This window comes from Scleropages formosus, chromosome 1 (assembly GCF_900964775.1).
Source record: "Scleropages formosus chromosome 1, fSclFor1.1, whole genome shotgun sequence".
Taxonomy (NCBI): Eukaryota; Metazoa; Chordata; class Actinopteri; order Osteoglossiformes; family Osteoglossidae; genus Scleropages; species Scleropages formosus.
The window spans coordinates 2461217-2488991 of record NC_041806.1 but is presented as its reverse complement, the minus strand read 5'-3'; the positions used below and the strand labels follow the sequence as shown (position 1 = coordinate 2488991).

The window sequence follows — 27775 nt, the reverse complement described above, 5'->3', positions numbered from 1 at the left end:
TACCATTCAGTTTGTGTGCATGTCAATGTATCATAAAGGTAGAAACAAAAAATTGCACCTGATCCCTCAACTGCCTTTTTCATGCCACATAATACTGTACCGGGGGGTGTGATGACTTACGGAGCAAAATAACTGCTTTAATAGACTTTTGTTTATTGGTATTTCAAATATTTTCAACTGAACACGCATCGATTTGCAGTAATAAAACAACAAAGACTATACTTTAATGTTAGTGCATTATTCCGCAGCTCCACACACACACACACACACACACACACACACACACACACACACACACACACGTTCACAGTAACTCGGTTTACACAGCTCTTTCCAGAAGTGTGAACAGCTGTACACACGGCATTAAATTAAAACTGTACGTACAGTAACAGGCCGACCATTACTTTTGTGGTTATATACAAAAAAGGCACGTGGCGTCTTCTTAAGTGACTTAAAGCTCAGCAGTGGAGTCGAGCTCCTCCATCCTCACCACTGGCAGGATGAGCCCATCTTTTACAGAACAGTTTAAAAAAGGAAAAGTTTCACCAAACAGTGTCACCCTGTCCCTGTGCGTCTCCCAAAACAGCTCTCAACCCCTCGGTGGGAAAAGGACACGAGTCACTGCGTGAGGGCTGGTTTCTACCAAAGCAGAAAATGCTCCAAATAACGAGGATCCTAAGAAGGTTAAATAAAATTACATTTAAAAGATAAACCATACAAAATATTCTGCTTTAAAATCCAGGCAGGTGAAGGTACTAAAAGACAAAATGTCCAGGATGAAGACCAAGCAGAGCAGCAGCAAAGCGAGGCCTGCAAAGGGACGCGAAGAGGTGGACGCCTCTGGAGAGACGCACGTTCTGGAGGTTATGGACAGGGAGGGGGCAAAGTTGGAGTCGCCCCTCCGCAAATAACTCCTTAAAGAGCCCCGGAGCGAAGCCTCAGCACCAAAGACAGTGAAACCAAAAAACATTAACATAAGTTAAAGTGGTTCTCACTCCTGGCCAAAACGCACCAGTGAGCCGCGATACCGCGTTATCACACCTACGTAACAGCTCCGTAACACTCGACACCAAATGTCCACTCCACACGCCGTCGCCTGCGTCCTCATCGGCCGCATCTGCCACTCGTCACACGCAATTTATACACAGTGTTTACCGCGGTGGTAACCCGAGGCACAGCTGTATGGTGGCGTCACACGACTGTCATGAAGGCGCTACAAACGGCACTTTGATCGCACTCTGCTGGTTGGAGAACTATAAATACTGGTTCCCTCTGAGCTCCCGACACTCGGGTGTACTGCACTTGAAGGCCAACAGTGAAGGTGTAAGAGTCACCCTGGCAACAGGGATCAGGCCTCCTAAACCTCTCAAACTCTCCTAATCCTTCTAACCCTAAACCTCAACCCTTCAAACCCTTCTAACCATAAACATCACTAAACCTCCCAAACCCTCTTAAACCCTAAACACTCCTAACCCTCCTAAACCCGATGAACCCTAAACCTGAACCCACCAAACCTTAAAGCTCCCAAACCTTCCAAACCCTAATAACGCTTCCAACCCTAAACCTCTCACACCCTCCTAACCTTCACACCCCTGTCAATGACCTCAAAACTGTCTGCTATTTCACCCCCGTTGACCCATGAGCAGAATCACATTTAACCCAGAGACGCCTCACCATTCACGCTTCAAAAAATGCCACCGCTGAAGGACACGTCGACCTCAGCCGGCGCCAGCCCTCCTCGCCCCCGCAGTAGTCACTCATGTAGACGGCGACGCAGATGTTCCTCTCCAACAGCGGTGGCTACAGCTGGACCCCCTACCTGACGGTGGCCTTGGAGTGCAGGAGCCAGGCTCATGAGGAGAGGTGACCGCGATGGAGCTGCCGTACACACCCCAAGTTACTCTTGAACAGAACAAACGACTAAATCACGGCAGGAAAGGGGTTTGCCTTCATAACAGTTATTCATATCCACATTCCTCCAGCGATTACAACGGGGAAATAAATTGAACGAGTTGGGAACGTGGGGGGGGGGAGGGGAGCAGGATCTACGGAGGTGTCCTGCCATTCCGGACACGGGTCTCAAAAAGCTGCTGAGTGTTCGGGGACCTGGATTCGGACCCTCAGAGCAGGGAAACGGCCTCGAGGTTCTCCTTCATGATTGTGTCCATGACCACCTGGAAGACCACCTGCACGTTGGACGTGTCCGTGGCCGTGGTGAAGTGGTGGTAGACGAACTTGCTGGGCGTGGCGTTGAGCGCCATGAATGTGCCAGCGATGAAGCGAGCTGCCGCGTCCACGTCGTAGTCGGCACCTGTCCGGGAGGTGGGGGGGGCAGGGCAGACAGGTGGCAGGACCAGGTCAGCAAACACAAAAATACTGGACAATTTCTCTGGACATCGTGGCTGAGCCGAAATGGGCAAAGTCAACAAAAGTGCTCGGGTTTCAGAAACGGGAGTGGATTTCGGGAGGGGACCGCAGAAGCCCTAACCTTCCAGAGCAGGTTTGAGGGAACGAAAGGCTACCGAGGACCTTCGTGAGGCCCGGAGCCAACAGATGTGCGCACAGCTGCTCAGGGCAGGGAAGTCCGTTTTCCACAAACTGTCGGGTTCAGTTTGTGACGCCACCGCTGGATGCGGCTCCCCCTACCCACAATGCAACTCGGAGCCTAAGCGTTAGGGTGACGCTGGCCGGAACTCCGGACCCCTCAGATCCGATCCAATCCCCCCCGCGTTAAAATGATCTCGCAGCTCCGCCAGAAATACACTCATTTCCACTGGAAAAAAGAGGCAGCGGGATGAATTATTTATGAAGATGACCCCCCCCCGGGGGGGTGGGGGACACACAGACACATTATTGTGCTTCTGAAGCGCAAAGACTGAAAGGAAGCGAGTGCATAAGTAAGGTTAAGAGGTTGGGTGTCGACGACCTCCGGTCAGAGAATCCAATCTCGTCGTCCGTGCCGTCAAATTGGAATTAGCATGAGGGGGTGTTGCTGTGGTCTGCAGTGTGACCATCAACAGCATGGAAGCTTCCAGAAAGGTTTCCCAAAGGACTCAAGTGACAGCAGGTAGTACCAGGACTACAGCTGACACCCTGCACTCAAAGAATGGGTTTGAATCCCACCTCTCCTCCTGCAGTGCCATTAGTAGGTGAAAAAGTTTCTGAAACTGGTACGGAGATGTTTCATGAGAGACAACAGGCATCTTTACAAGGGAAGTTCTCCAACCTGGGTGCTCCACAGCATCACACTCCCATTTTTTAATGAACTCAAGCCACAAGAGCTGCCTTCAAGTGGGCATGGGGTCTAAGCCCACTGCTAATTTTTAACCTATTTTTCTTACTAATCTCCCAAGATCCATTTTACTTCACTAGTTTTTACGCATTATGTTTTTGCTAATACGCGGTCTCACCTCTGTACTGCGGGAAATACAGCCTCAGGTGTCTTCCAGAGTGCAAGATCTTCTCTTGAAACAGATCAATCTTGTTCAAGAATAAGATCTGGAAGACAAAAAACTGCTGTCACAACGTTGACGCTCCACAACATCCAAAGGTGGAATAGAAGACACCAATTTTTTTTTCCCATTGAGTATATTTTCCTTTAAAATCTGTAAGCAAGAAGTGGTCAACACGCGAGGCTAAGTCAAACGAATAAACTGAGGTTCACCAGCGAGGAACTTGAACCTGGAGACGACCTTATTTCATTCACTCGCTATCGATAACCGAACAGTGGAGGGTCGTGGTGGTCGAGAGCCTATCCCGGAAACACGGGGCACTGGCCTAGTCAGGGTACACCCTGGAGGGGCGACGTGTCCAACGCGCTTTGACCATATTTATTCATTCATTCGCTCATTCATTCACTCGTTCACCTGTAAGGCACATGAAAGCTAAGATTTCTCCTAAAACATTCGCTGAAGTATCTGGAAAACAAGAAAATGATCCAAAACACACTTCTGTCTTGATTTATTATTGTGGCCACAAAACCCAGAAAGACCAACTGAGCCAGAATTTTTGCTACAGATACCATATATGTGTTTTTTTTTATTAAAACGTAATTATATTAAAATTTACATTAATTTTATATATGTAAGCATAAGTAACCATTTCCACATGGATCGTTTCAGCGACAGCGCTAACGGGGTCGTTCGGATCAAGGATGACGACTAGAGCTACAGAAGGCCTATTGGCAGCTTTTACCGCTGTCATTTACTAGCTGCATTCAGCAATGTCTTCTCGGGACAGCAAAACCAAGCAAATAAGTAAAAAGAGTAGTACGGGGGGGGGGGGGAGACAAACCACACACACACACACACACACACACACACACACACACACCCCTACTTGTAATTAGACCCATATAGGCTACATGGGGGGGGAGAACTAAAGGACAACGGTCGACCGCTGTTGACCATCCTTGGAGATGTAATTAAAGACCACGGCATGTAGACATGGGTGATCGTTTCTGCCCGGCTGCTCGGGACCCGACGACGAACGTGCTGCGGTAACTGGCCGAACGACACCAATTAAGTGGCCTCGTTAACATGCTTTTTAACTGCCGACTGGGGCCGCGGCGCGTGACCGCCGTCGCCCTCTGCACGGCTGAATTATCCGCGTATTCTAATTACTAGAGGCAATCAGACGGCGAGCTGTAACGGAGAGGTGAATTATGGGGCTTAATTACGAAGCCGGAGTCACGCGGAGGGGCGACACCGATGTTGGAGAGGAAAGGGTCTCAAAACAAAGCAGAACGCCAGCGGAGGCGCCCGTCCCCACGTTCCACGTGCTGGTTGTGAAGTTGCCCGGTCAAACCCGTGTCTGGTGGACGGAAGGCAACTAACCGTGACGAACCACGAAGGTGTTCGTTAGACTGAGACCCTGCGACCGGGACAGCGAGACAGCTGTGCAAAAATGGCACGCGAAAGCCGCTCCACTGCAGAAACAAGCCTCTACAAGCGGGGGGGGAAGCAACCCTTCGAACACGGTCACGGTGAACCTTAGTCCTCCCGCCATGAGACGGATGACAGCGTTCCTGTGCGGTGACGTGCGCGGTTAACGCGCTCGCAGCAACATCTCGATTTGTTCCGTCGTTCCGGGCGTAGTGGATTACGACGGAAAAAACGTGACGGTCGTAGTTGGTCATAAAGGGGAGCGCATTAATGCAAGTGAGGAACGCCGGTTAATTGCACACTGTGCGTCGTCACTCGTAAACACGCCACGTGCACTCGGAGAGATCCGAGCCTTGAGGCGAGCCGCGTCCTCGTGAGCGGCCCAAGAGATTCCCCTACGTGAGGGACCCCAGCCAAGCTCTTTAACCACGTCACTGGCAAAGCGCCGGAAAACAAGCCGACATCCGTGACACGTTATAATCAAACGTTAACGGCAGACATCCGACATCAATGCCTGAAGAGCGAAATATCAAAATAAATGTAACTACGTGAACCATTTCTAGGAGGTGTGACCATCGGTTAATCTACGCTTAGAAATTATTGACCACGGGTTGGAAACGTGGATGCCGTCTAGAATTAAATTCCTTGCCATCGTCCTTATTTGCAATGAATTCTGGGATACAGTAAGAAAGGTAGGCAACACTCCCGCGTTTCCTGTGTTTTCAGATGGATTGAGGGATTTTTTTTCATTGCTGTGCGTTATGAAAACCGTCGCATTCAACGTCAATAAGGGTGAACCACAATCAATCCTCCGCCTCAATATTCACTGGGTTCGTTCCATCTGTTGTGAGACCGCGGTGGGGTAGGAGGTGCTTACCATCGAGGTTCGCCTGAAAAAAACGTTATTGCAGATGGATGAGAAGAGCTTCAGGCTCTCTTGTAGACGGTTCTGTGGGAGAAGCAACGGGAGGTGAGTGGGTCTGAACCCTGGGCGATGTGTCACAGCGGAAGTCACCTGTGCAAAGGGGTTATACATGGTTTTTCCTGCTCACCACGGTAGGGTCCTCCATCAGGGTCATGTCGTACCCGCTGAGGGCCACCACGAAGAGCACGGCCCGCATGTCTTCAAAGCAGCTGATCCACTTCCTCCTCTCGGTGCGCTGGCCGCCAACGTCGTACATTCTGAGCCGGAGGAGGGGCAGCCGACCGTCAGGTAGCGTCACACCACAGCCCAACTCCCGTCTCATCCTGGAGTATTACTGTTCCCCTTGAGCGAGGACCTTGGGGTTCAACCATAATCAACCTGCCTGCTAGAAAAGTCCACAAGGGTTGCCTTGTTCAGATGAGGTCGCCTCAATTTTATTCCACCTTGGCCCTCATTTATTCGCTTCAATTAAGTCAGCGGGCTGATGAGAAGGTGATTCCACGCCCTTGCGCCCATGCGACATGCCTGGGGTTTAGTACCTTCCGGCTGAACCTTCCACAAATACATAACTGCGATTATGAACAGTTGCCCCAATAAATACTAATGAAGAGACAGCGTTATTGTTAATTAAGAAGAGGTGCCGCAGGGTCAGTTCAATTCATCGCTATGAAAGCTGGACGTCACGGTAGGAATTGTTTGTTCTGATAACCCCGATGCACCTTCTTGTCCTCAGTCAAAATCTAAAAAGGTGAGAAGATCAGTATGGTCCATCCTTCCATCCATTACCACTGACAGTTTGTTCAGCACAGGGTTGGGGTGATGCAGAGCGTAACCTGGAAGCTTGGGGTGTGAGGCAGAGCATTCCCTGGACCACCAGTCCATTTCAGTGACGTCACTAACACACACACACAGGATCCCACACTTTAGAGTCAGCAGCCCACCTGAAACACCTGTATTTTGTACTGTGGGAGGGAACCAGAGCACCTGGAGGAAGCTCACAGGAACACAGGGAGAACGCGCAAACTCTACAGACAGCAAAGGGAGCCGGATTCAAACCCATGCCGAAATCTACAGCACTGGAGTTGTGAGGCACCAGTGCTACCCGCTGTGCCACCATGTCTTCCATATCGCTAAAAATTTCTATCCTCTCTAAGCTGAGATTTACAGGAAAACTGTCGGCCAAATCTCCACTATGGGAGAATCAGAGCGCCAGATATTGGCATTTTCAGCCTTGGCAGCGGAAGATAAGTCTTCCAGGAGAATTTTTCCCCCCCCAACTGAAAAGGTTGTTACTGGGACTTTTAAGCATCCTGTCAGCCCAATTTTCCAAATATGAATAACCCTTCATTTAAGCGACACAGTACAAAAATATATATATAAATTTGGCCTCAGATTTTGAATACAGCTGAGTACGAAAGGAAAAGTGTTGTTTTGCAGTCAAGACAATTGTCCCCCCATAGAGTGAGGCACACACCAACGGTCACATTTCTGTGCAGATGGGGTCCAGAGCATCCTGGCATGAAATACACAGAGACACGTATTGAATTGCTTTAGCGACGGGACATGCTGGGCTTCGGTGGCGAGGCGCTCTATAAGGACCGCGCTCATCTCCACCCCCACCTCCCCAAAACCAGGAGAGGGGACATGAGCCCTCAGACGAGAGACCTCATTTCGGTTCTCAGAGACACCGTGCTGGAGATGTTGAGATGTTATTGCTCTGAAATGGCACATCTGTGCCTCCCCCCCGTCCCCCGAGTCGCCCCACTTCAGTCTCCATCTCGCAGAAATCCGACGAGTAGCTTCCAGGGAGGAAATGACACCCGAACAGCACGGGGTCGCTCGTAAGCAGCTTTATTGAAAGAAAATTGAAAATATCTCCGCGAAAACAGCGGCCGTCGCAGCAGCGCGTGCAAAATGATCTCCGCAAGGAATGGAGGAGAATGTACCAAAAAGTGGGTGGCTCCGCAAGAACCCGGTCACCCTTCCTTGTCACGCTGGCAGCCTCCTTCGCTCGCGTAACTGCTGCGCCGCCGATGTCCAAACTGATAGTGGTCAGGGGGCGACAGGTGGTGTACTGGTTAGGATCCCCAGGTTCGATTTCCACCTGCTGCAGTACCCTTGATCAAGGTACTTACTCTGAATCGGTACAGTAAAAATTACCTTGCTGTACAAATGGGTCAATAATTGTAGGGGATTTAAGATGGTAAGAAGAAAAAAGTGTCAGCTAAATAATTGTAAATGAGAAAAAAAGAGGGGACAGTGCAGTAAGGAGCGGTTAATAGCACACTACTTCCAGTGTGAAAATGAGGTATTACGGTAAGTGCTGGGGAGGGGGGGGGGGGTGAAGAGAACCAGCCGTGGTGTTAAAGCCTTTGGTCACTAGCCAACACACAGGATTCCTCCAAGAAGATCCCATCCAGGGGTGCAGCAGCAGTCGTGGAGGAGAAGACCGCTGGGGGAAACAGCAAGAGACCAGGCTGCCGATGCCAAAAAAAAGAAAAAACCAGAGTACGACCGTAAGACCACAGGTTCCCTGAATCTGCGTACCGGCATTCCTGTCTTTACTGCCGGATGTTTACGAGCCCCGAGGCCCAGTTTACAGCGGTACAGTTTACACAGCAGCAGCCGGACTGGGAGCGTTGGCGGGGGGACCGGTGAAGCTCACCCAACAGCCCTGGCACCAGATGGGGCGGCAGGACGAGGCTGCGAGAACGGAGGCGACGGGTTCGGATGAGCCTGCGGTTCACGAGCCTTTTTCCACCCAGGATCGCCACGATCACGTGGCCGAGCGTCGCATTGTTCAAAGAAAGCTCTGCGTCCCGAGGCCTTCGGCAAGGCAACGGAAGAGAGTCACCTCGCAACACAAGGAACGGAGGGGTGGGGCAGTGAAAAGGGCAGATTATTACAAAATAGAGCTCATCTCCCACATACAGCACACGAGTATGATCACCTTCGCTTTTATTAGTCATCGCTATTGATTCTTCCCTCCAAAATGACGTACAATGACGTTTGTGCACTAAGGCGGATATGGCGATTTGCCCAATTATACAGCAGGGTAATTTTTACTGCATCAATTAAGCACCTTCACCAAGGGTACCGCAGTAGGAGGTGGGATTCGAACCTAAGTCTATTAAATGGTAGGTGGCAGCTCTAATCACTGTGGCACTTGCTGCTCCGACCAAAAGCGGCGCCAAAAACGCTGCTATCGAAACAGGATTTATTGAAAAAAGAAAAAATACGACCAGTGCCCTCAAAAGTCCGAAATGAAGATGAAAGCATTTGTCAAAGTTTCTTACACAAAATAAGTTAACCGCTTATTAAAACATACATTTATGTTTAACGTGACCAGTCAGACTATAATTCATTGGTAGTGTTAGCAACTTAGCACCTCATCTGAATTTTTTATTTTTTTAGGTTATTTACCTACATTTTCTTAACCTTCACTTTTTTTTAGTTTGATAGGCGGTTATGGAAAGCGAGTATCTGAGTTGCTGAATTGAAACAAACGTCATTCTGCGCTGCACAACATAACCGTTGACATTTAAATCTGCGTTTAATTCAATTAGCAGGCGCATTTCTCCAAAGCGACGCACTACCATCGTTAACAGGAATTTATCCGACACCTTTATCCAAAGCGACCTACAGCGTTAGACACAGTACAGTAAATGCCTTACAATCATTCACGCATCGATACAGCAGTGCAGTGTAACACACACACACGCACGCGCGCACACACACACACACAGTAACGGGAAAAAACGCGACGGCGGATCCCACAAAGTCGGCAGGGAGACACGAAAGTACTTTGATTTACAAGGCCACGGCCGCCCTTTCGCCACCCGTCTCGCCGGAATCCCCCTCCCCCGCTCGTCCAAACAAGGCCCAGGTGCCGGGTGCCACGATGTGGAAAACCGTGCCGTTATTGCAGCGCTCCGCAGTAAAAGCCATTTCGGCGAACAGATTAATCTTTTATCTAGCGGACGGAGCTGCGCCGAATGCTAACGACGCACGGCCCCCTGTAACTCGTGACATTTCAATACCGCGAGTCTTGCAACCGGGACGCCAGCCGAGCGAAAGGGCTCTCCTCACGGATCTGGCCGCCGAGGCCAAAAACGGGTAGGAACAAAGCTGACGTTGATCATTTAGGGCAAACGGTGTCGTCGTCCATCATTTTTGTACTCGGCGGCCTTTCCCTCGTCGGTGCGGATCGCGGCCCGGCAGGAGGTCTGTACGGTGAAGCACATTGAAGCTAAAAGGCCGAAAAGGCTAAAAAGGTTGGCTGTCGGGATTAACATTACACCACAAACATTTTCAACAGCTTCTTATTTCCACCCAATCGATCTCTGGCGCACCTGTGGGACAGACAAGACTGTAGAAGGTGGGAGAAATTCAGTCGCTCGATGGAAATTTTCCATTCAAAACACGGCAGCAGGTGACGCAGCGATGAAGCTTCCGGAACCTTCAGGTCATTTGCCAGTTTAAGTCATGTTTAAGGATGGTAATTTCCACTGTAGTGATGGCGAGGGGGGGGGACTTGACTGTCGCTATCAAGCCTGTCTTTCATGTAACAGAGTTAATTGGTTGCATTAAATGACCCAATTTGACTAATTCCACTTATTTCTTATGGGGGGGGGGGGGGGAGAAAAAACTGGTTCACACACAAGAAATACTACTTATTTATAAAAGTATGATTTATATTTTTTCTACTTGGTTCATGTTTGTCTGCCTTCGCACCCTTTCCCAGTGACTTTTCAACCTTTTTAAAAGATATTTTGATAATATGGTTTATGAATGTTCATGATGTAAAGAAATAATGTTGACAAAATCACTGCCCGCATCTGTCACTCTGCAAAAAGCACAGACCCTACGCTGTTATAGGTGCTGCGTAGGGTCGCCAATAAATGTATGAGGTCAGATGATCTTCAATTGACTGCATGATTTATTTCCTCTAGCGGTCAATGTTTCCATGGTAATTTTGAGGCTGATTTACCCAGAAAGTAGCCAGATTTACAACACTGAGTAACTAAAGCCTTTTTGTTTTGAGATACCAGGTGTTCATGCCTGTGCCACAATGTCTGATACAAGCACTGATGCTCTTGCACAAAATAAAATACCTGTTGGGGAAATAAAATGACCACATAACAGGCAGAAATGGCCCTGTACAGAATAAAAAGCCCATTGAGTGAAAAGAGGGATGTATTCTCATGAGACGTTGTAGTGAAGCAGCTATATGACAGCTGAGGGTACTGGAAAATTACAGAAATTCAGGCAGTTTAAGCTGTTTTGGGTTGCAGAATCCAGTAAGTGACTAAAATGAATGCATAATAAGAAATAGGACCACAACCCTCAATCGGAAAGGCAGTCGGCAAAATAGATGAAGGGACTGGCGGACGCACAGGGAAATATTTATGTCACTGCGATGACAATTACTCTCTTTCCCCCAAGTCTGCAAATTCCACCCATCCCATCTGATTAATTTCCGGTTAAGACAACTCGTTATGCAAAGCGCGGACGCCAGATACTCCTGGCGTTTTTGGCAGAGCATGTCAACATCGTTAGGAAGAGCCAATTAGCTGGCTGCGGACATCGACGAGCATCGCTGTAATCTCCGCAGATGCCAAGTGCTGTCACAAAGAGACCGCCGAGTGATGATAAAATAACGGTCATCGCTGACAAACGATCTTCCGCCAACTGTTGACGAATAAATCGGCAAAAGATAATGGGAGTAGAAACCTTCTCCCCCCCCGTCGATTCTGTAAATTCTCGTCTTGGCAGGAGCCTTCGGTCTTGTCAGTCAAACTTAGCCCAAGTGTTAGAAGATGCGCCGTCTTTGCCGTGCCCCATTTCCATGCGCTTTGTCTCCGTTTACCTCGGAAAAGCCGATGAAGGGGCGGACATTATGAGAGAACTGTCGTGCCACCTGAAGTAATTTGATTTATCCGCCACTCATATAAGCAGAGTTAAAAGGCGGCATCAAGGAGCAGGCATTTACACAAGGGGTGGATGGGGAACTGGGGGCAGGAGAAGGGGAATTACTATTCAAATCACACACTAGCCACCAAGTGGAAAATTACCCGCCATATTACTGTCTCTGATGCTTTGGTTAAATATTCACACTGCCGTCAGGACCCATAACTCGTCTGTCCAAGGTGCATCAGAGGGCTCCACGCACGGTGAGCATTACAACCAACTTCCAGTGCTCCGAACATTAATTTCCCCTTTTTTTCCCCCCAGATTACAAAATCTGGATAGTTCACATTTAGAAAAGTTTGACAGAAACATCTGCATTATAGCCAAAATTGCCTTCCTCAAACTCAAACCCAGGCGCTCAACCTAACTCCACCCCAATATGGTTCTCCCTCTGCTTTCAATTCAGTGGTTTGTGGCTCCTTAGTCTCCCCCTCCGATACCCCCCTCTCAGCCTTGTTGCAGCATCCACGTGCCTCACAGTGATAAACTACAATTTATCACAGTTACTGGGGGCAAGTGGGTGGGAGAGGATTTTCAGCAGACCTGCATTGCGGCCAGGGAGCCTTCACTGGATGCCTACCTTGCGGTAGAGATTGCAATCACAATTCCCGACGTACAGCCAGTCATCCAGGAGCACAAAGAAGGCTAAAACTCCCAGAAGTGGACCTAATTTACCTGCGTCCAAACTTTCCAACTCCTACCACAACGAGACTTACATCGAGTTTATGACTTTGGCTGGCAAGAGCAGAACTTGAATTTGCTGCATAATTGTCTCTTGGAGATTAACTTCAAACTTCAAAAGAATTTTCACAGCTTTTAGTCCAACAAATCTACATGAAGACCAGGTTGACTTTGAGTTGGCTTATTGTTTCCTCAATCAGCTGGACTGCAAGGGTCCACCTGAAAACCAGCTGCGGTCTTTAGAGCAAGGTCACACCTGAAGATGGGGTGATGGACCCTTGATAGATGTCAATACCCAATTTAAGGACCAGGTTACTGACTGAGGTGGTCCCATTCAGGGACAAGGTCGTTGACCTTGAAGCAATTTATGGTTGACTACAACTAACTGGGTCACAAGGCTCTATATTAGATTCCGAAGAACACGCTCACACCAGAAGGTAAGGTGACTGACCCTTGGACAGATGTCAAGACCCAACTTGAGGACCAATTCCTACCTGAAGACCAGGTGATTGACCTTGAACTGGGTCTCAATCACACCGGTGGTCCGCAGCCGCACCCGAAGCACATCCATCTCCGTGGGTATGTAGCCCGGGGATGTGATCCGATTCATGTTCTCAAAGAAACTGTAAGAGAGCAGGAGGAAAAAAAAAAGCAACAGACCAGCTTGAATGTCCTGTATGTGACTGGCAATGAATCTGTCACTCCTGGGTGGAAGACAATGCTCTCCGATTCTGAAACGGTAACAGTGATATGAGCAGAATGAAGAGCACTGTGTGAAACACAGGTTCTTGTTCAGGCTTTAACAACTATCTCCCCAAGCAAAATAATACAATGCAGGGGACATAACAGGGTGACTGCATTATTAAGCGTGAACGCTGATCCATGTTATGCAGCGATCCACTGAAGCAGACAAGTCATGTCTATGCACAAATGAAACCACACTAGATGCGAAGTTGGACTTTATCTCCACAAACTATCTTACGTTTCACATTAGCCTCTGCCGACATGACGAGAAGGCTGAGGAAGCGGGGTGTTAGCAAGTAGAGGTCACGAAAACCATGAAACGAGAGGAACCCACAAGGGTGTCAAAGTTCGGGAAACCGTTCTCCAGCGAATGGACTCCGTGACATTCCGGTCCAGTCCAGTCCCATCAGCCCTGTGGAGAGAGTATGTACCCTCAGGCTGAAAGACACCGATCGACCAACCCCCACCTTCTCAAACCTTCCGCCTCCTGCCTTCCCGGACATGGAGATGCACATGGAGCCTGGCAGGCATCTTGGCTTAGTGGAGCTCTTCGAGCGAGAACCCTGGCCCACACCACCATTCCCACCGCGGGGGAGCGAACGAGAGGAGACAAGCCCTCGGCGAGCGTGCGGTTGACCGCAGGGGGTGGGTCGCTTGAAGACAAGAGATCTTTACACATCCTTTTCTCATGGTCGCTTACCTCTCCGTGTTTACAGCGGGAGAAGTCTGCAACCCTGACCGCGACCAGTGAACCCAGCAGGATAGCTAAATGGAACTGGCACGAAGTCCCCCCCCCCCCCAACGTGAAGCCCCTTCAATCTGAAAGGGTTACCGCAGGTCACCGGGGTCGAGAAAGCCAGACTGCTCCACCCAGGTACTTCAGGCAACTTGGCACAACTTGAGCAGCGAGGGCTGCATGCAGGAGAGTGACGCCGTTACGTTTCACGGGCCGGGAAAGAGAACGGTCCCGCAGCAAATGAACCGAACGGAGAAGTAAGCTACACAGCCAGGAGCGGTAACAGAAAGGGACCGAGACAGGCAGCCACGGGCAGCCTTTGGGGGGGGTGGGGGGCTTGACGGGACTCCAGTCCCAAGCGTTTGCGCCACTTCACACGGATGATCCAAAATGCCACGGCAGTGCGGCGCCCCCAGCAACAGACGTGTCATCGACATCAGATGACCAAGTCGTTTGGGAGTCGCCCCCGTTTGACAGCACCTAAACGGCTGTCCTTCCCCCTGTAGCACCCGGAGCCAGGTGCAGGAGAGATAAGACGGAGGCGCGCACGCACGCGCACGCGCACACACACACACACACACACACACACACACACACACACACTATGAGAGCAAGGAAAGCACACAGAGACACGCATCAGGGATGTTGACTAACGGATCAAAAGCGAAATCCAAGTGCGAACGCTCATCGCTCCACCCGGCGGACCACCTTCGCATCTTGACACGTACGCTTTGTCTTAATGATTCATCGTAGCGCACGCGTCCCCCTCCCTCCCCGCCGGTCTGCGTGGAATTCTTACAGAGCGAGAGAACAAACTCCCGCGAGCGGAAAGACAAAGATCCCCGCGCCCCGAGTGATCGGCGACAAGAACGTCAGCGAGAATGTTGCGCGGCAAAACTCACGCCAACGTGTGGCCTGGATGCGCAGATGGACACGTTCGCGGGTCGGAACGAGGACGGGATTCCGGCGAGACCTGCTCTTTTACCCTTGAGAAGGTGCTCGTCGTAAATTACTCCGGCGAAACACTAACGATAGGCATCGCATAACCAATTACTGGACGGTATTACATTATACATAATAGTAATGTATTAAATCGCAATACAAAAGTAACATTCCCAGGTGAATCATGCAAATGAGGCCACAATAAGAGCTACCTGAGAAGCAAAGAACAGAGAAACATTTCTAGGATTAAAATAATACCTTTTGTTAAAGTAAATCTCAGCAGCTCAAAAATTTACTGCATAAGAGAAGTGTGATCTGTGCACAATTGCCCCTGCTGTATGTTCACCGGCAATCAATCTGCCCCACCCGACCTATTTGGCCCACCCTCTGCCCCACCCCACTACTTAATCCTACCCCTTTGCCTCAACCCACTTAGTCCTGCCCCTTTGCCCCATCACCCTTTTCCACTTATTGTGGCCCCACCCTTATGTCAAACCCGAAGGAAGGTGCGCTCTCCCGATACCCCGAGGCGAGCCGCGTGCCGCTGGGCCGCTTCACTAGAGCGTCACGACCCGCTGACCGACGTGGCGCGTTAATTGTCGCCAAGGCCTCGCAGCAACCCCCTCCCCCCCGTCTCTGCAGGGACCCACGTGGACGGTCATTTGCCGAGACACGTGCCGCGCGGCCGCCCGGGGGGGAACCCCGTCCACTTCATTTAGCCAATTAGCCTCCTGCGCAGCGCAAACGAAATCACTCGCTCTCACGCGCTTACACACACGTACGCACACACACCACCCCCCTGCGGCCCTGTTTAAACAAGTCTTTAAACATTCATCTCACCCTTCAATTAAAAGCAGCACTTTGGTCCGGGACTCACAGCGACCGCAAGCACCGGGGAGCCGTGCAACTGGGAGGAGGTGGACAGAGCTGGGAAGCATGGCACTCCATCCCACCGAAGGCCTCCAGGGTGCATTACATCTCAAGCTCTCACACACACACACACACACACACACACACACACACACACAGAGACCCCAGTAGGTTCATTTCTAGTGACAGCGCTTCCACACAGCTGAGTCACTCCATCATCATCATGGACCCAAATGAAGACGAGCAGGAGCCCTGGGAAAGCTGATAACTCCGCTCTCTACATGTGAACACTGTTCTTCACTCCCTTCAGGTCTGAGGGCACATTAATATTGTCAGCATCCACCATCTGTCTCGTACCTACGAGCCGTAAATCCAGCTGGACGTCCCCCTCGAGGGTCCAGTGACAGGATGGCTGCTGGGATTTGATCCAACATTCTCTTCAATCACAGGTTACTCATTTGTCACCCCTCAGAAATTGCCTAATTGCCAGATATCCCCTTGGCTGCGGGGGGGGGGGGGGAGAAGCGGCGTTTACCTCACCAACGGTCGCGTTCCTTTCCGCCGAACGTTATTGCAGGTGGGATAAACAAGGCGAGGAGATGAAGAGTAAAAAAAACCACCTTCACGGCTGACGCGCGACATTTCGATATAGGGCCCTTGAGATGCATCCCATAAAGCTCCCCGTCGCGGCCAATGATCATTATGGGGGATGTACAGAATACAAGGACGGATGTGTGCTTTAATGCAAATCACCGCTGATCTCTCTCTCACACATGCAAAAGTACAAACTGCCAAACACCAAAAAAAATCTCAGTGTCAAGATGTGCAAGATTTACCCAGAGAGAGCTGTAATTGCTGCCAAGGGTGGTCTTACCAAGTATTAACTCTTGGGGGGGGGGGGGGGGAATACTTATGCATCCAATTCATTTTTTTTTTTTTTTTTTTAATTTACTTAAATTTAAATTGTTTCTCCTCCCATGCTGAAATTACAGAATTACTCTTTCCTGATTAAAAGTTCTGCATGAAATACATCATGGTTCCATGGTGTAAGGTAATTAAATGTGGGAAAGTCTAAGGGGGTGAATACTTTTCAGAGTCATTGTACACCTCCTTCACAATGTGAATACAACCAAACGCCACTCCTCTAGTCTACATATACTTGTAACAAATTAAGTTATGGTCCCTTCCTTACGACCCGCATCCCTCACGGCCCAAATGAGGGGGTCCCACCGTGCCTTAGTCAGCTTGCCCCTTCTCCCGACGGTACTCACTAGAGGGCCGAGTCGTTGAGCTCGTACTCGTAGCCGCGGGCGGCGGCCGTTCGGACCCCCGTGTCGCCCCACAGGCAGCAGAGGGCGTGGCCCACGAACGGCAGCAGCACCTGGTCCTCGTCAAAGCAGCGGCCGCAGGACAACACCGAGTGGGCGTGAACCTGGGGGAGGGGTTAATACAGACAGGGGTGTCCTGAGTGGGTGTGAGTCGGAGGGGGGATTAACACACAGAAGATTGACAAGCGGGTGTGGACATGAGGGATGGACCAGCTGAAGGTTACCAACTGGACGTGAATCTGAGGGAGGGGGTCACTGCAGAGAGTGGAATCTTGAGTGGGTGTGGACCGCTAAGAGGGACTAAGCAAAGATTATCTACTGGACCGGAACCTGGAGGAGGGGCCAACCGGGCAGCGAACTGACAAGCATTGTCATTTATTTGTATGGTCTCTACATCTTGCTGAAAAAGGGAAGAGCAGCTCCTCGCCACAGTGAAATTTCCGGAAATTTGGATCGCAGCGGTTCCCCCAGTTTTCACCAATCAGGGGTCACATGGACTGGAGCAACGCAGGGCCGGTGTCCTCGAGCGTTTTTCAGGTGAGGCCGGAACTCGGCAGGGAGGAGAGCGTTAACCGCTCTCCGCCTCACAGCCCCCCCGCCCCGCTGTGACAGGGTCGGTAATTAGGACGTAATTACAGGGTCTTTATCGATATCGGGAGATTAAGGCCCCGTTTCAAAGAAACCTACTGGTCAAACAGCTATTGAACCCAAGTCCTGCGTGACCTGCTGGGGGTCTCTGCACACACTCATGGGGTTCAGCTCCCACTACAGCTCTATACCCTGTTCTTACTCCCCAGGAGAACAAGAATAACCGTTCTTGGCGCTATGGGACTCGACACAACATGGTGCCGAAGCAAACGCATTTATTCGAGCCGTTAGAGCAAAGTGTGATGGTTTTCAAAAAGGACACCAATCCCTCCTGTAAGGCGGTGTTCTATGCTCTTCAACCATTAACCGCGAGTTTTTTCTCTCTGGCCTGAAAAACGGTCTAATTCAGCGAAGCTCGGACGCTTCGCGCCAGACCCACGTACTCTGGACGTTTACCGAAGCTAATGAGGGCAAGTGCCTCCGCCAAGGGGAGAAAGGGCCACCCGCCGGGCGCAGGAGTCAAGGGGCTGCGGTACCAGCTGTGCAACAACCGCACAGGATTCGCAAGCTCGGCCCGGTCATTAAGCAGGGAGTCCTCGCCTCGCATCATTCCTCAGGCCACAATAAACAAGCGGTCGCTTTCATGGGCTTTCCCACAAACTGCTTCCTTGGTCATTTCTTGTATGGTTTAAAAACAGGGCAGCAGGGGGCGTAGTGGTTAGAGCCGTCCCTTGCAGTCTGAAGATGTTAGGTTTGAAGCCCAGCTCCGAGGTAGTACCCTTGATCAAGGTACTGGCCCTGACGTAACAGTGTAAGAATTACTCTGTTCTATAGATGGGTAAATCAGTGTGAAGTAGCTTATTTGTACAAACCTGGCGCTGTAAGTCACCTTTAACGAAGGTGTTAGATACCAGAATAAACACTAGAAAAAATATTTTTTCTGTGCCGTTACTCGCGGTGCTTGGATCCTTCACCTGTTCCGCGAGACATTTCTCAACTTTCTGAAACACACCCCCCCCGATCTCTCACCCGGCTCTCTGGAGGAACGAGTCACATAAATTAGTAGTAGTAAAGAGTGAAGAATTCCAAAATGGAAGAAAAGCCTCGGCCTGTTTGATTCTGATCGGAGCCTGGTGACGACCAGCTGTTAGATATCGACCGCTTTCAGGCTGATGTTTCAGAGTTGAACCAGGAAGACACGGGTTTCACTCTCAGCCAGCTTGCATGCGTGGAGGTGTCCAGTTTCTCCGCAGAGACCACCTAGAGTCCGGCCTGATGTGCAGGACTCCCGCCTGAAGCGACGCGGGCCGATCTGGATGTGACCGATGATCTGGAAACGCCCGTTCTCTCACACAAGGCCTTCTTGTAAAAAGAGCCTCATTAGACGCTGATGGTAAACCGGTGCCGTCCAGCTTCTTGGAACCATTAAGGAGGACGGCGGCGTGACGAGAGCCGCGTAGGGCAGCAACACCACGTGCCACTCCGCAAAGAAGCCGGGAAAGCGCCCGGGGCTGGGGTGGGGTGGAGTGGAGTGGCCGTGTCTTCAGCACCCGACACTCCAGATTCCTAATGCACTAAGCTTGATGCAAGACGAGAGGGAGCAACGCCACGACGGTGCCGAATTTCGGCGCTTCCCGAGGGCTCGTCTTTTGGAGCACGTTCGCATCCTCAGCGCGTTTTCCTGCACGTTTCAATATCGCAGGCACGCGCGCCTTCCTTCGCATTTCCCTCCCCCGAAATGAGGAGGCAGGAGTCTCAGCATAACACAAAAAAAATTTGCTTTTTCATAAGGGTGCCAGCTCATAATAGGGATCGGAGCATATGGAATGTGGAGGAATCTGCCAAGGCATTAATCAGTCGGGGCTGAGACTGCAGCACACGGCCTGGCGACCGGCGCAAAGCTGCTGCCACCTAGCGGACCCTGCAGGGGGGCTCCCGCCCGAGTGTCACGGAAGATCTCGGAAGATCAGGACGTGCGTGGAATGTAACGTGCACCACCGTGGCAAATACTGGGGGCAGGAAGGGGTGGAGTGGTTAGAGCTGTCAAATTGCAATCTGACAGTCCCGAGTCTGAATCCCACCTCCTGCTGTAGTGCCCCTGATCAAGGTAGCCACCCTCAACTGATACAATGGTACAGCAGGGTAATTTTTACTGCAAGTAGCTTGGTGTGCAAACGTACCATTTTATGTGACCTTGGACAAAGGGGTCAGATGAGTGAATACATAACATTGATTGTCCATTAAAGCAAGGAGGAGAATGACAGTGCTGAAGAGGGAGACTGACCTTATTCTTGGCATTTGCCAGGTTGATCCTCAAAATCCCCATGCCATGGAGGACAAACTTCATGGAGGTGAGGAGATTATCCAGGACAGCAGGCTGCGGGGGGGGGGGGGTCACACAGTTAACAGCACTTAAATGTTAATAATATTAGAACACCACCCAGCTGTTGCAGGACGGACCTCTGAGGGCATCTCTCTTGCGCCCATTGGTGCACAGCGCAATCACCTCGACGATCTGCGGATTCAAACCCAGTACATACTGGTAGCATGCCAGGATCCTTTCAGAAATAGATTTACATTTATTCATTCAGCTGATGTTTCTTTTCAAAGAAAACAGCAATGTTAAGCTACATACACTGATTTACCCATTCACACACCTGAGTCATTTTTACTGTATCCATACTGGGTAAATGCCTTGATCAAGTGTACAGCCAAACGGGTAGGAGGTGGGATTCTGGGTCCTGACCTGCTGCCCCCTTGGATGTTGCCGTGCTGAGCCCAAAACCTTACAAAAGCCTTAAACTCTCCCAACGCTTTGTCAGACCATCAGCTGCCTGGAGGCACCGTGCAACTGATTTTTTTTTAAACAGATCAAAATGGATCACCAGCCTGCCCAAAGGTGTCTGGCTCCACACACTGTCCAAATCGACAGGAACTAATATTGCCATCACTTCTGGTAATTAAAATCTTTATTCCATAAATAAATCCTAAAAAAAAAAACTGCCATGCCAGAAATAAAATCAAACAAAACAATAAGATCAATAAGACCAACTAATATGGGGGGGGACGCAAGGCAGAATCTTTAGCACACTTTTAAAATAAAAATAATTAAAAAATAAAAAAATACCCCAAGGTTTAAAACCAAGATAAATTATGTGCTACTGATGCACTGCTTTTGGGGAGGCCAAAACCTCCAAAAAGGCTGTCGTGCATCAGGCAGAACCAAAGGGAGATACGTTTTGGGCTACTTTAGTTCGGAAAGGGGTTGGCAGTTGGCAAAAATGACGTAAAATGGCTCGAAAACCAATAAGATCAACCTGATGCATGTATGAAGGGGAAGATCTTCTCAGTTTGATCCTTTTAGAATGCTGAAGTAGCGCAACATGAGTCTAGTGCCAATTTCCTGTTTCAGAGGCCTACACTTCCTGTTTGTGCCTCAGTTTTTCTGTCCCAGAGTCTCTCTGGAAGACCCTTTACCCTTGTCGAAGTCAAGTTGGCTGGGGTGGGTAGTAGAGAAGATTGAGATGAGGTCCCACCATCACTTGGCGCCCCCATCGCTGACAAACCCCACCCCCCCGAGACACACGGTCATGTGCGTTATCTCTCAGAGCTAATCCCAGTGACGACAGCTTGGAGCTGCCAATAGCACCGGTCTTGAGGTTTGGGTTCACATGTCAAGTTGTCTATGGCGACAGCAGCTCCCTGAGGTCTGCGATGACTGCCAAACATGGTGCGGGGGGGTTCGCTAGGAGCTCTGGACTCCGTTCTCACAAATCCGCACGTGCGCGCACGCACACACACACACCCCTTCTTAACTCGTAGATCTTGCTAGCATCTTCCCACAGAATAGCAACTCCTTATGTTAGGCAAAGGTGTGTTTGGTACTCTCAATCTGTGTGTGGTCAGGACACAAACGGGGTGGTGGGTAGGGTTTACTTAAATTACAAATGTGTCCATGCACTAACCCCGTGCGTTGAGGGTGGGGGTGTTTGTCTGACAGTCGATCCAGGAGACGCCGCAGGAGACTCCTTGGATTGCGTGAAGATATCTAAGGGTGCGTGAGCGGTTCACCCTCCGCTCACCTTCCGCATTCGCCACAGGGCAGCTTCCCACGTCCCCGGGCCCTTCCGCGGGGTGGCCGACCGCCTCCGTGGTGCGCGCTCAGCCGTTCACCTTGGCCATGAACCGGCCATGATTACAGGCAAGGCCTCCCCCGCAGCCCCACAGCAGCATGTCATCGCCAGTAATTGCCGGTTCTGATCCACACGTTACCAATTTTAAACCGTCCTCAGAGTGCAGGCCCAGGCTGACCGGTTCTGCCCTGTGTTCTCCAGCACAAGGAGGACAAACTGATGACAAGAAGATGACTAGCTGGGGGATAGACTTTTGGATAGCTGGAGGATTGCTGGTAGACACCAGTTGGCGAGAAGATAAGATGGCGGCTAGCTAGCGGACAGCAGAGGGAGAGAAGACGACAAGAAGATGGCGGCTAGCTAGCGGACAGCAGAGGGAGAGAAGACGACAAGAAGATGGCGGCTAGCTAGCGGACAGCAGAGGGAGAGAAGACGACAAGAAGATGGCGGCTAGCTAGCGGACAGCAGAGGGAGAGAAGACGACAAGAAGATGGCGGCTAGCTAGCGGACAGCAGAGGGAGAGAAGACGGCAAGAAGATGGCGGCTAACTAGCGGACAGCAGAGGGAGAGAAGACGGCAAGAAGATGGCGGCTAACTAGCGGACAGCAGAGGGCAGGAAGACGACAAGAAGATGGCGGCTAACTAGCGGACAGCAGAGGGAGAGAAGACGGCAAGAAGATGGCGGCTAGCTAGCGGACAGCAGAGGGAGAGAAGACGGCAAGAAGATGGCGGCTAACTAGCGGACAGCAGAGGGAGAGAAGACGGCAAGAAGATGGCGGCTAGCTAGCGGACAGCAGAGGGAGAGAAGACGGCAAGAAGATGGCGGCTAGCTAGCGGACAGCAGAGGGAGAGAAGACGGCAAGAAGATGGCGGCTAACTAGCGGACAGCAGAGGGAGAGAAGACGGCAAGAAGATGGCGGCTAACTAGCGGACAGCAGAGGGAGAGAAGACGACAAGAAGATGGCGGCTAACTAGCGGACAGCAGAGGGCAGGAAGGTGACAAGATGGCTTGCTGGTAGCAACTGAAACAGTTTTAACGGAAACACCCAACCTGGTAAAATGTTGCGCTCACAAACGAAAGTCAAAGAAGGGCGTCCAGCACAAAACCTGCAGTGAGTTTTCCTTTGTCTGCACAAAAACAGCTGGAATGCGACCCAACAGGCTTAGGCCAAGGACGGTGTTATTAACAAATCTGCAGCTTTCTCTTGCTTCCCACGAAACACACACACACACACACACACACACACACACACACACACACACAAAAAAAACAAACTGACCAAACCAGGGCTACGCTCAGAACCAACATCAACCCACACCCTTTAACCATGTGTCCTTCAGCAGCTCATTTGGGAGAAGTGTGTGTGTGGACCGACACGAGAACAGGCACCGCGGTACATCTAACCCCCCTGACAACAACAAGGACAACAACGTGTGCCTCGGGGCTCAGCAGAGAGGCGAACCGAGGGACAAATCGCTCGGCTTACGGCGCGGAGCAGTGCCCTTCTGAACCTCGGCGAACACACAACGCCAGGCTCAATTTAGTCGTTTCCAGACACACGTGTGAGCTTCCAGCTTCAGAAACACAGCGGAAATAACTCTCCCGTTTTATAGTTTTTTTTTTTTTTTTCCCCTCTCCTTCACTAGTATTTAGCAAAAGCTAACCTGCTGTAAAAATGGGTAAATCGGTATAAGTAGTTCAGAGTGACATGGGGATGTTTTTACACTGTGGGTGGAAACCAGAGCACTTGGACAAAATGCACGCGCTCCTCATGTTGCCATGCACACTCCACGCACACACCGAACCCGATTCATAGCCAGGTCGGAACCCCCGACCCAAAAGAGACTTACAAGGTCAACGGTCTTAAAGTGAGTCAGTACTAGAGCACTGCTGCTGTGGTACCAGCAGGGGGAGCAGCGGTTACAAGCTGAACATCCCTGCTTTGAATCCCGGCCGATGAAGGTACTTAATCTGAACTGATACAGTAAGATACCCTGCTGTATAAGTGGCTAAATCATTGTAGGTGTCGCCTCTAAGATTACATTATTATAATGGCCTGTCACAACCTTTTCAGTGAATTACTACAGGTAAAGAACCATGGTACCCAATCAGGCAACCCTGCTGCTATTTATTGGACAGTTTTATAGCTATTTACTTAATTAAACTGATTGGCTTATGGCTCAGACGGGGGGGCGGAGTCTGATTAATCATTGAGTTGAGGGATTCTACTGATCGATCGATCGATCGATCGAACATCAAGTACAACACACACAAAGGGATAAGAGACAGGATCGGGGTTTGCTGGCCACTGTCGCCCCTCCTCCCCCCAGTCCCTCACCCACGACCACATGGAGCCAAAACAGCCCCCTGTTTCCATCCCCCCTTGTTAGATGCAATTGCAATAAAGACAGAAATGTGCCCACAGCCTGGATATGGGGGGGTGAATGAGCAATAAGCTTCCTTTTATGAGTTGGGGGGGGCAGAGGGAATCAGGTCAGGAGACATTTCCAGAAATCTGCTTGGATTCTTCTCCTGAACCCACATTGCTCTTTTTATGGAATTAAGACCACATATATAACTACTTTGGCATTATTATTCATTTACCTCACACTTTTTTGCACTTGTTTACCCATTTCTACAGCAGCAGGGTCATTTTTACTGTAGTAATCGAGGGTGGGTACCTTGATGAAGGATACTACAAAAGCAGGGGGAGGGATTCGAGCCCAACTCCTTCAATTGCAAGCTATGAGCTCTAACCACTGCACCATCTGCTGCCCATATGTGTGTATTACATAGTGCGGGTGAACCTCAGAAACGACGGTCCCCTTGAACATAAAGGCTGGGTGTTCCGGTGTGCGTTTCCTGGTTGGATCCCGACCACCGTCTCCATAGTGAACTCCAAACATGACCATCGTCGCCGTGCCAACCGGTCTCCAAATTACACAGCTGGAGAGAGACAAAGTCCTTAGCGGGAGCAGGGCCGTGGCCGAGCCGGGGGGGATTGCAGATTCGGTCATTTCGGGTCAAACATCTGGAGGAGTTGGGGGTCCCAGGTGAGAGTGTTGCCTAGTTAAATGAAGGTCTGGGGTTCGAATCCCTGCTGCTGCAGTACCCTTGATTAAGGTAATTACCCTGCTTTTCACTGTGTCGTTTCGCACACTGGGGTGCTTTCCAGAGAAGAGCAGCCGGGGGGGGGGAGTGAAGGGAGACCTTTGGACTTGAAACGTGCATGCACCCGTGCTCGCTCGCTCGCTCGCACACACACACAAAACTGGAGTCAAGCCAACCCGCTTTGCAAGCCCCCCCAAAAGGGATTCTGTCAACGCCACCACATACACATTGCACCCCCTCCACCGCATTCCACCGGACCCTAGAGTCTGGCTGGCCTCAGCGCTGCCCCCCACTTTCCTGAACCCCCACCCGCTAAAGGATTCTGGCAGAGGGGCGGGGGGACCGGCAGCAGCTGGATCCCCTTTTTCCTGCATGGTCGATCTCCCCCCCACAGAAAGGGGGGGGGGGGGTCTGCTCAGCCTCTCCCTGGTTGTCCTGCTCCCCCAGGCTCCCTGAGCATGTTCTCCAGCAGTGGACACTCCCCACCTGCAGGGGGCAGCATCACTGAAACCCCTCCTACCAAGCGGTCCCTTCATTGCCAGGCTACACCCCCGACATGAAGTGTGCGGCGCGGGAGGGGAGGAGGAGGAGGATCACCTTGCAATCTGTAAGTCCTGGATTTGAATGCCACCCCCTGCCTCAAGACACTAACCCTGAAGTGACGGTCAAATTTACTCTGCTGTTGAAAACGGTAAATGAGTGTTATATGCGATACAGTACGTTGCCATAGAGAAAAGCATCAGAAGTAACGGTTTAAAATAATTAATGATTTGGTGAGAAATAATTAATGATACAACTTTGAAAACCACCAAACGTTCTGCTGGTGATGCACAAAGGGCGACCCGTGGAGAGGGCACCCGGGTTCAAGAGCGCACCGTTTACATCGAGTGCAGTTCAAAGCATTCCAGTTGTGGTCACCTCACCTGCATGACTACACGACAAGCCCACATCCTTCTGGGGGCGGGTGAACCTCTCGAAAAAACCTTGAGAACATTCCTGGGACGTACTCATGTATGCCTTCGAGTCCACCCACGCGTTGAAGAATCCTTGCAGGCCGTCCAAGGTCCAACAGCTGGAACCCAAACCCTAGACCGCAGCGCTCCTCACGCTGCCACTGCTGCCTTCATGGGAACCCAACCACGCGGGAAGGGCGTGACCAACGAGGAAACGTGGACAGAGAAGGGTCGATGCCCAAAAGCGGTTCAGCTGTTGACGCTCACCTTGAAGCTTAAGAGCTCCTGCTTGGTGAAGCCATGGCTGTGGATGATCTTCATCTGCTTGACCAGTGTGCTCTTCCCACTCTCCGCAGCCCCTGGGGCGACATGGAAGACAAGGGGACACGAGGCGGTCAGAGACCATGAGGTTCAAAGCGAAGCAGACCACTCCCAACCCAAACACACACCAGGGCAAACACTAAGGTCATGTTCCATCTGGCGGGAGGGAGGCCCAACATCATGCATCGTTACACCCTGAACATAGGGAGCTTCATGACATTCTTCTTCTAGTTAAGTGCCATCAAACCCACGTTGACTCTTGGAGAACATCTCCGCAGGATCCTTCCAAAAAGGTTCCGCCTAACACTTGCGTCTGGGCTTTTTGGAAGCTACCAGCACGCTGTTCAACAAAAAGCAGAGCGCTCAACCCCTAGAGAGCAACACGCCGCTTGGTGCCTTCGACGGGTTTTGGTTGCTTAAAACCACTCATTCTGCGTTCCTTCAAAGTCCAAACTTAGGCAGAGAGCATGAAACAAAAGATCTTTGTGTCCAGGCCAAGCGTTCCTCAGTTTGGGCAAGAGGCAGGAGTAAAAGGCTCAAACGCAAGGTTCTCGTGGGGTAACCAGTGGAGGGGGGGGAGGAGGTCACTCACCCAACATGAGGATCTTGACCACGTTCATCTCGCGCTTGGCACTTTCGAAGAGGTCTCGGTCAATCTGTGCGCTGTGGAACCTCGCCTTCCTGTCCTCCTCGCTGAGCTGCGACCCCAAGCAGAGCCCCATCCTCGGCGATCATCTCTTCTCCACGCGCGAGGAGGAGGAGGAGAAGAAGGAGAAAAGGCGAAAGTCCCGGGTGCGATCAGGGTGCGCGGATCGGCGCGCGCGCGCGCGACACACAAGCATGTCCCGCGGAGAGACGCGGTGCACTTTTACCCTGTTTTCTCCAAGGTGGCGGGGCACGAGGAAGTTTGGCAAGCCTAGCCCTGCTCTGAAAACTTTGCTGTCACCTGGACGGGAGCGCACGCGGTCCGGAGCCGCTCGCGCTCTCGCTTTCTGCTCTGGGTCTCGAGCCCAGGTGGAGCTCACCTGTCACGCTTCCCACGCGCCGCCACGGCGGGACCGGTCGCGTCCGTCCGTCCGTCCGTCCGTCCGTCCGCCCGCCCGCGTACGTGTGTGTGCGCGCGGGCGCACTCCGCGGCAATCTCCTCGCGAGTTGCGCGTCCACTCCCACAGTGGAAGTGACGCACGTGCGGGCAAACTGACACCTCGCCGCGCTGAGGTCTCCCTCCACCCCCCAATTGAAAGTAAGAGTAAGAGTAAAGTGACGGCCGATTTACCGTGGAAGTACCTCGCTGCCGCGTTGCCAAGGCTTGAAGGCGTTTGGACTCTTTAACCATTTAAACGCCACATTTGTAGCGCTTCATTGAAATATTCGTCACGTGTCCTTCTGCTCCATTGTTCTTGTTTGACATTTTTATTTATGAACAGATTTATATGAGATTGTTTGCACTGCCCTCAGCTGGACGTTTTCATTCTTCCCCGCCAAATCCAAAGCCGTTCCCCGGAAAGTGACGCGTCCGATCAATAACTGTGTGTCCACCGGACAGTGGACACAGATGAGATGCGGACAACTGGACAGTTCCTTCCCAC

At 51.0% G+C, this 27775-nt stretch overlaps 2 protein-coding genes across 3 annotated transcripts in view; both read right to left on the bottom strand.

Moving 5' to 3' along the window:
* LOC108930258 (zinc finger protein 420-like) overlaps nucleotides 1-27775 on the bottom strand; it is a 1123701-nt gene that overhangs the window by 865280 nt on the left and 230646 nt on the right. The window lies entirely within an intron of this gene.
* Nucleotides 137-27338, bottom strand: gnav1 (guanine nucleotide binding protein (G protein) alpha v1). 2 transcript variants are annotated; one of them, XM_018745456.2, is made up of 10 exons: nucleotides 27212-27338; nucleotides 26779-26923; nucleotides 26133-26224; nucleotides 19952-20044; nucleotides 17023-17183; nucleotides 12954-13082; nucleotides 5936-6065; nucleotides 5761-5832; nucleotides 3411-3498; nucleotides 137-2311 (listed from the first exon to the last, which is right to left on the bottom strand). In XM_018745456.2, exons 2-10 carry the CDS (start codon nucleotides 26906-26908, stop codon nucleotides 2121-2123), a joined length of 1086 nt encoding a protein of 361 aa, XP_018600972.2. In that variant the 5' UTR covers nucleotides 26909-26923; nucleotides 27212-27338; the 3' UTR covers nucleotides 137-2120. The 2 variants fall into 2 exon arrangements, with proteins under 2 accessions (XP_018600972.2, XP_029108367.1); XM_029252534.1 differs by lacking the exon at nucleotides 27212-27338 and having other exon boundaries at nucleotides 26779-27184.

Bases quoted from the DNA above. Each gene is read 5' to 3' on its own strand.
- gnav1 (XM_018745456.2), bottom strand. From the start codon at position 26,908: ATGGGGCTCTGCTTGGGGTCGCAGCTCAGCGAGGAGGACAGGAAGGCG. The intron at 5,833-5,935 runs GTGAGCAGGAAA...CTTCTCCCACAG, and splicing joins TGATGGAGGACCCTACCGTG to AACCGTCTACAAGAGAGCCT. The intron at 2,312-3,410 runs GTGAGACCGCGT...CCTCCCGGACAG, and splicing joins GTATTTCCCGCAGTACAGAG to GTGCCGACTACGACGTGGAC.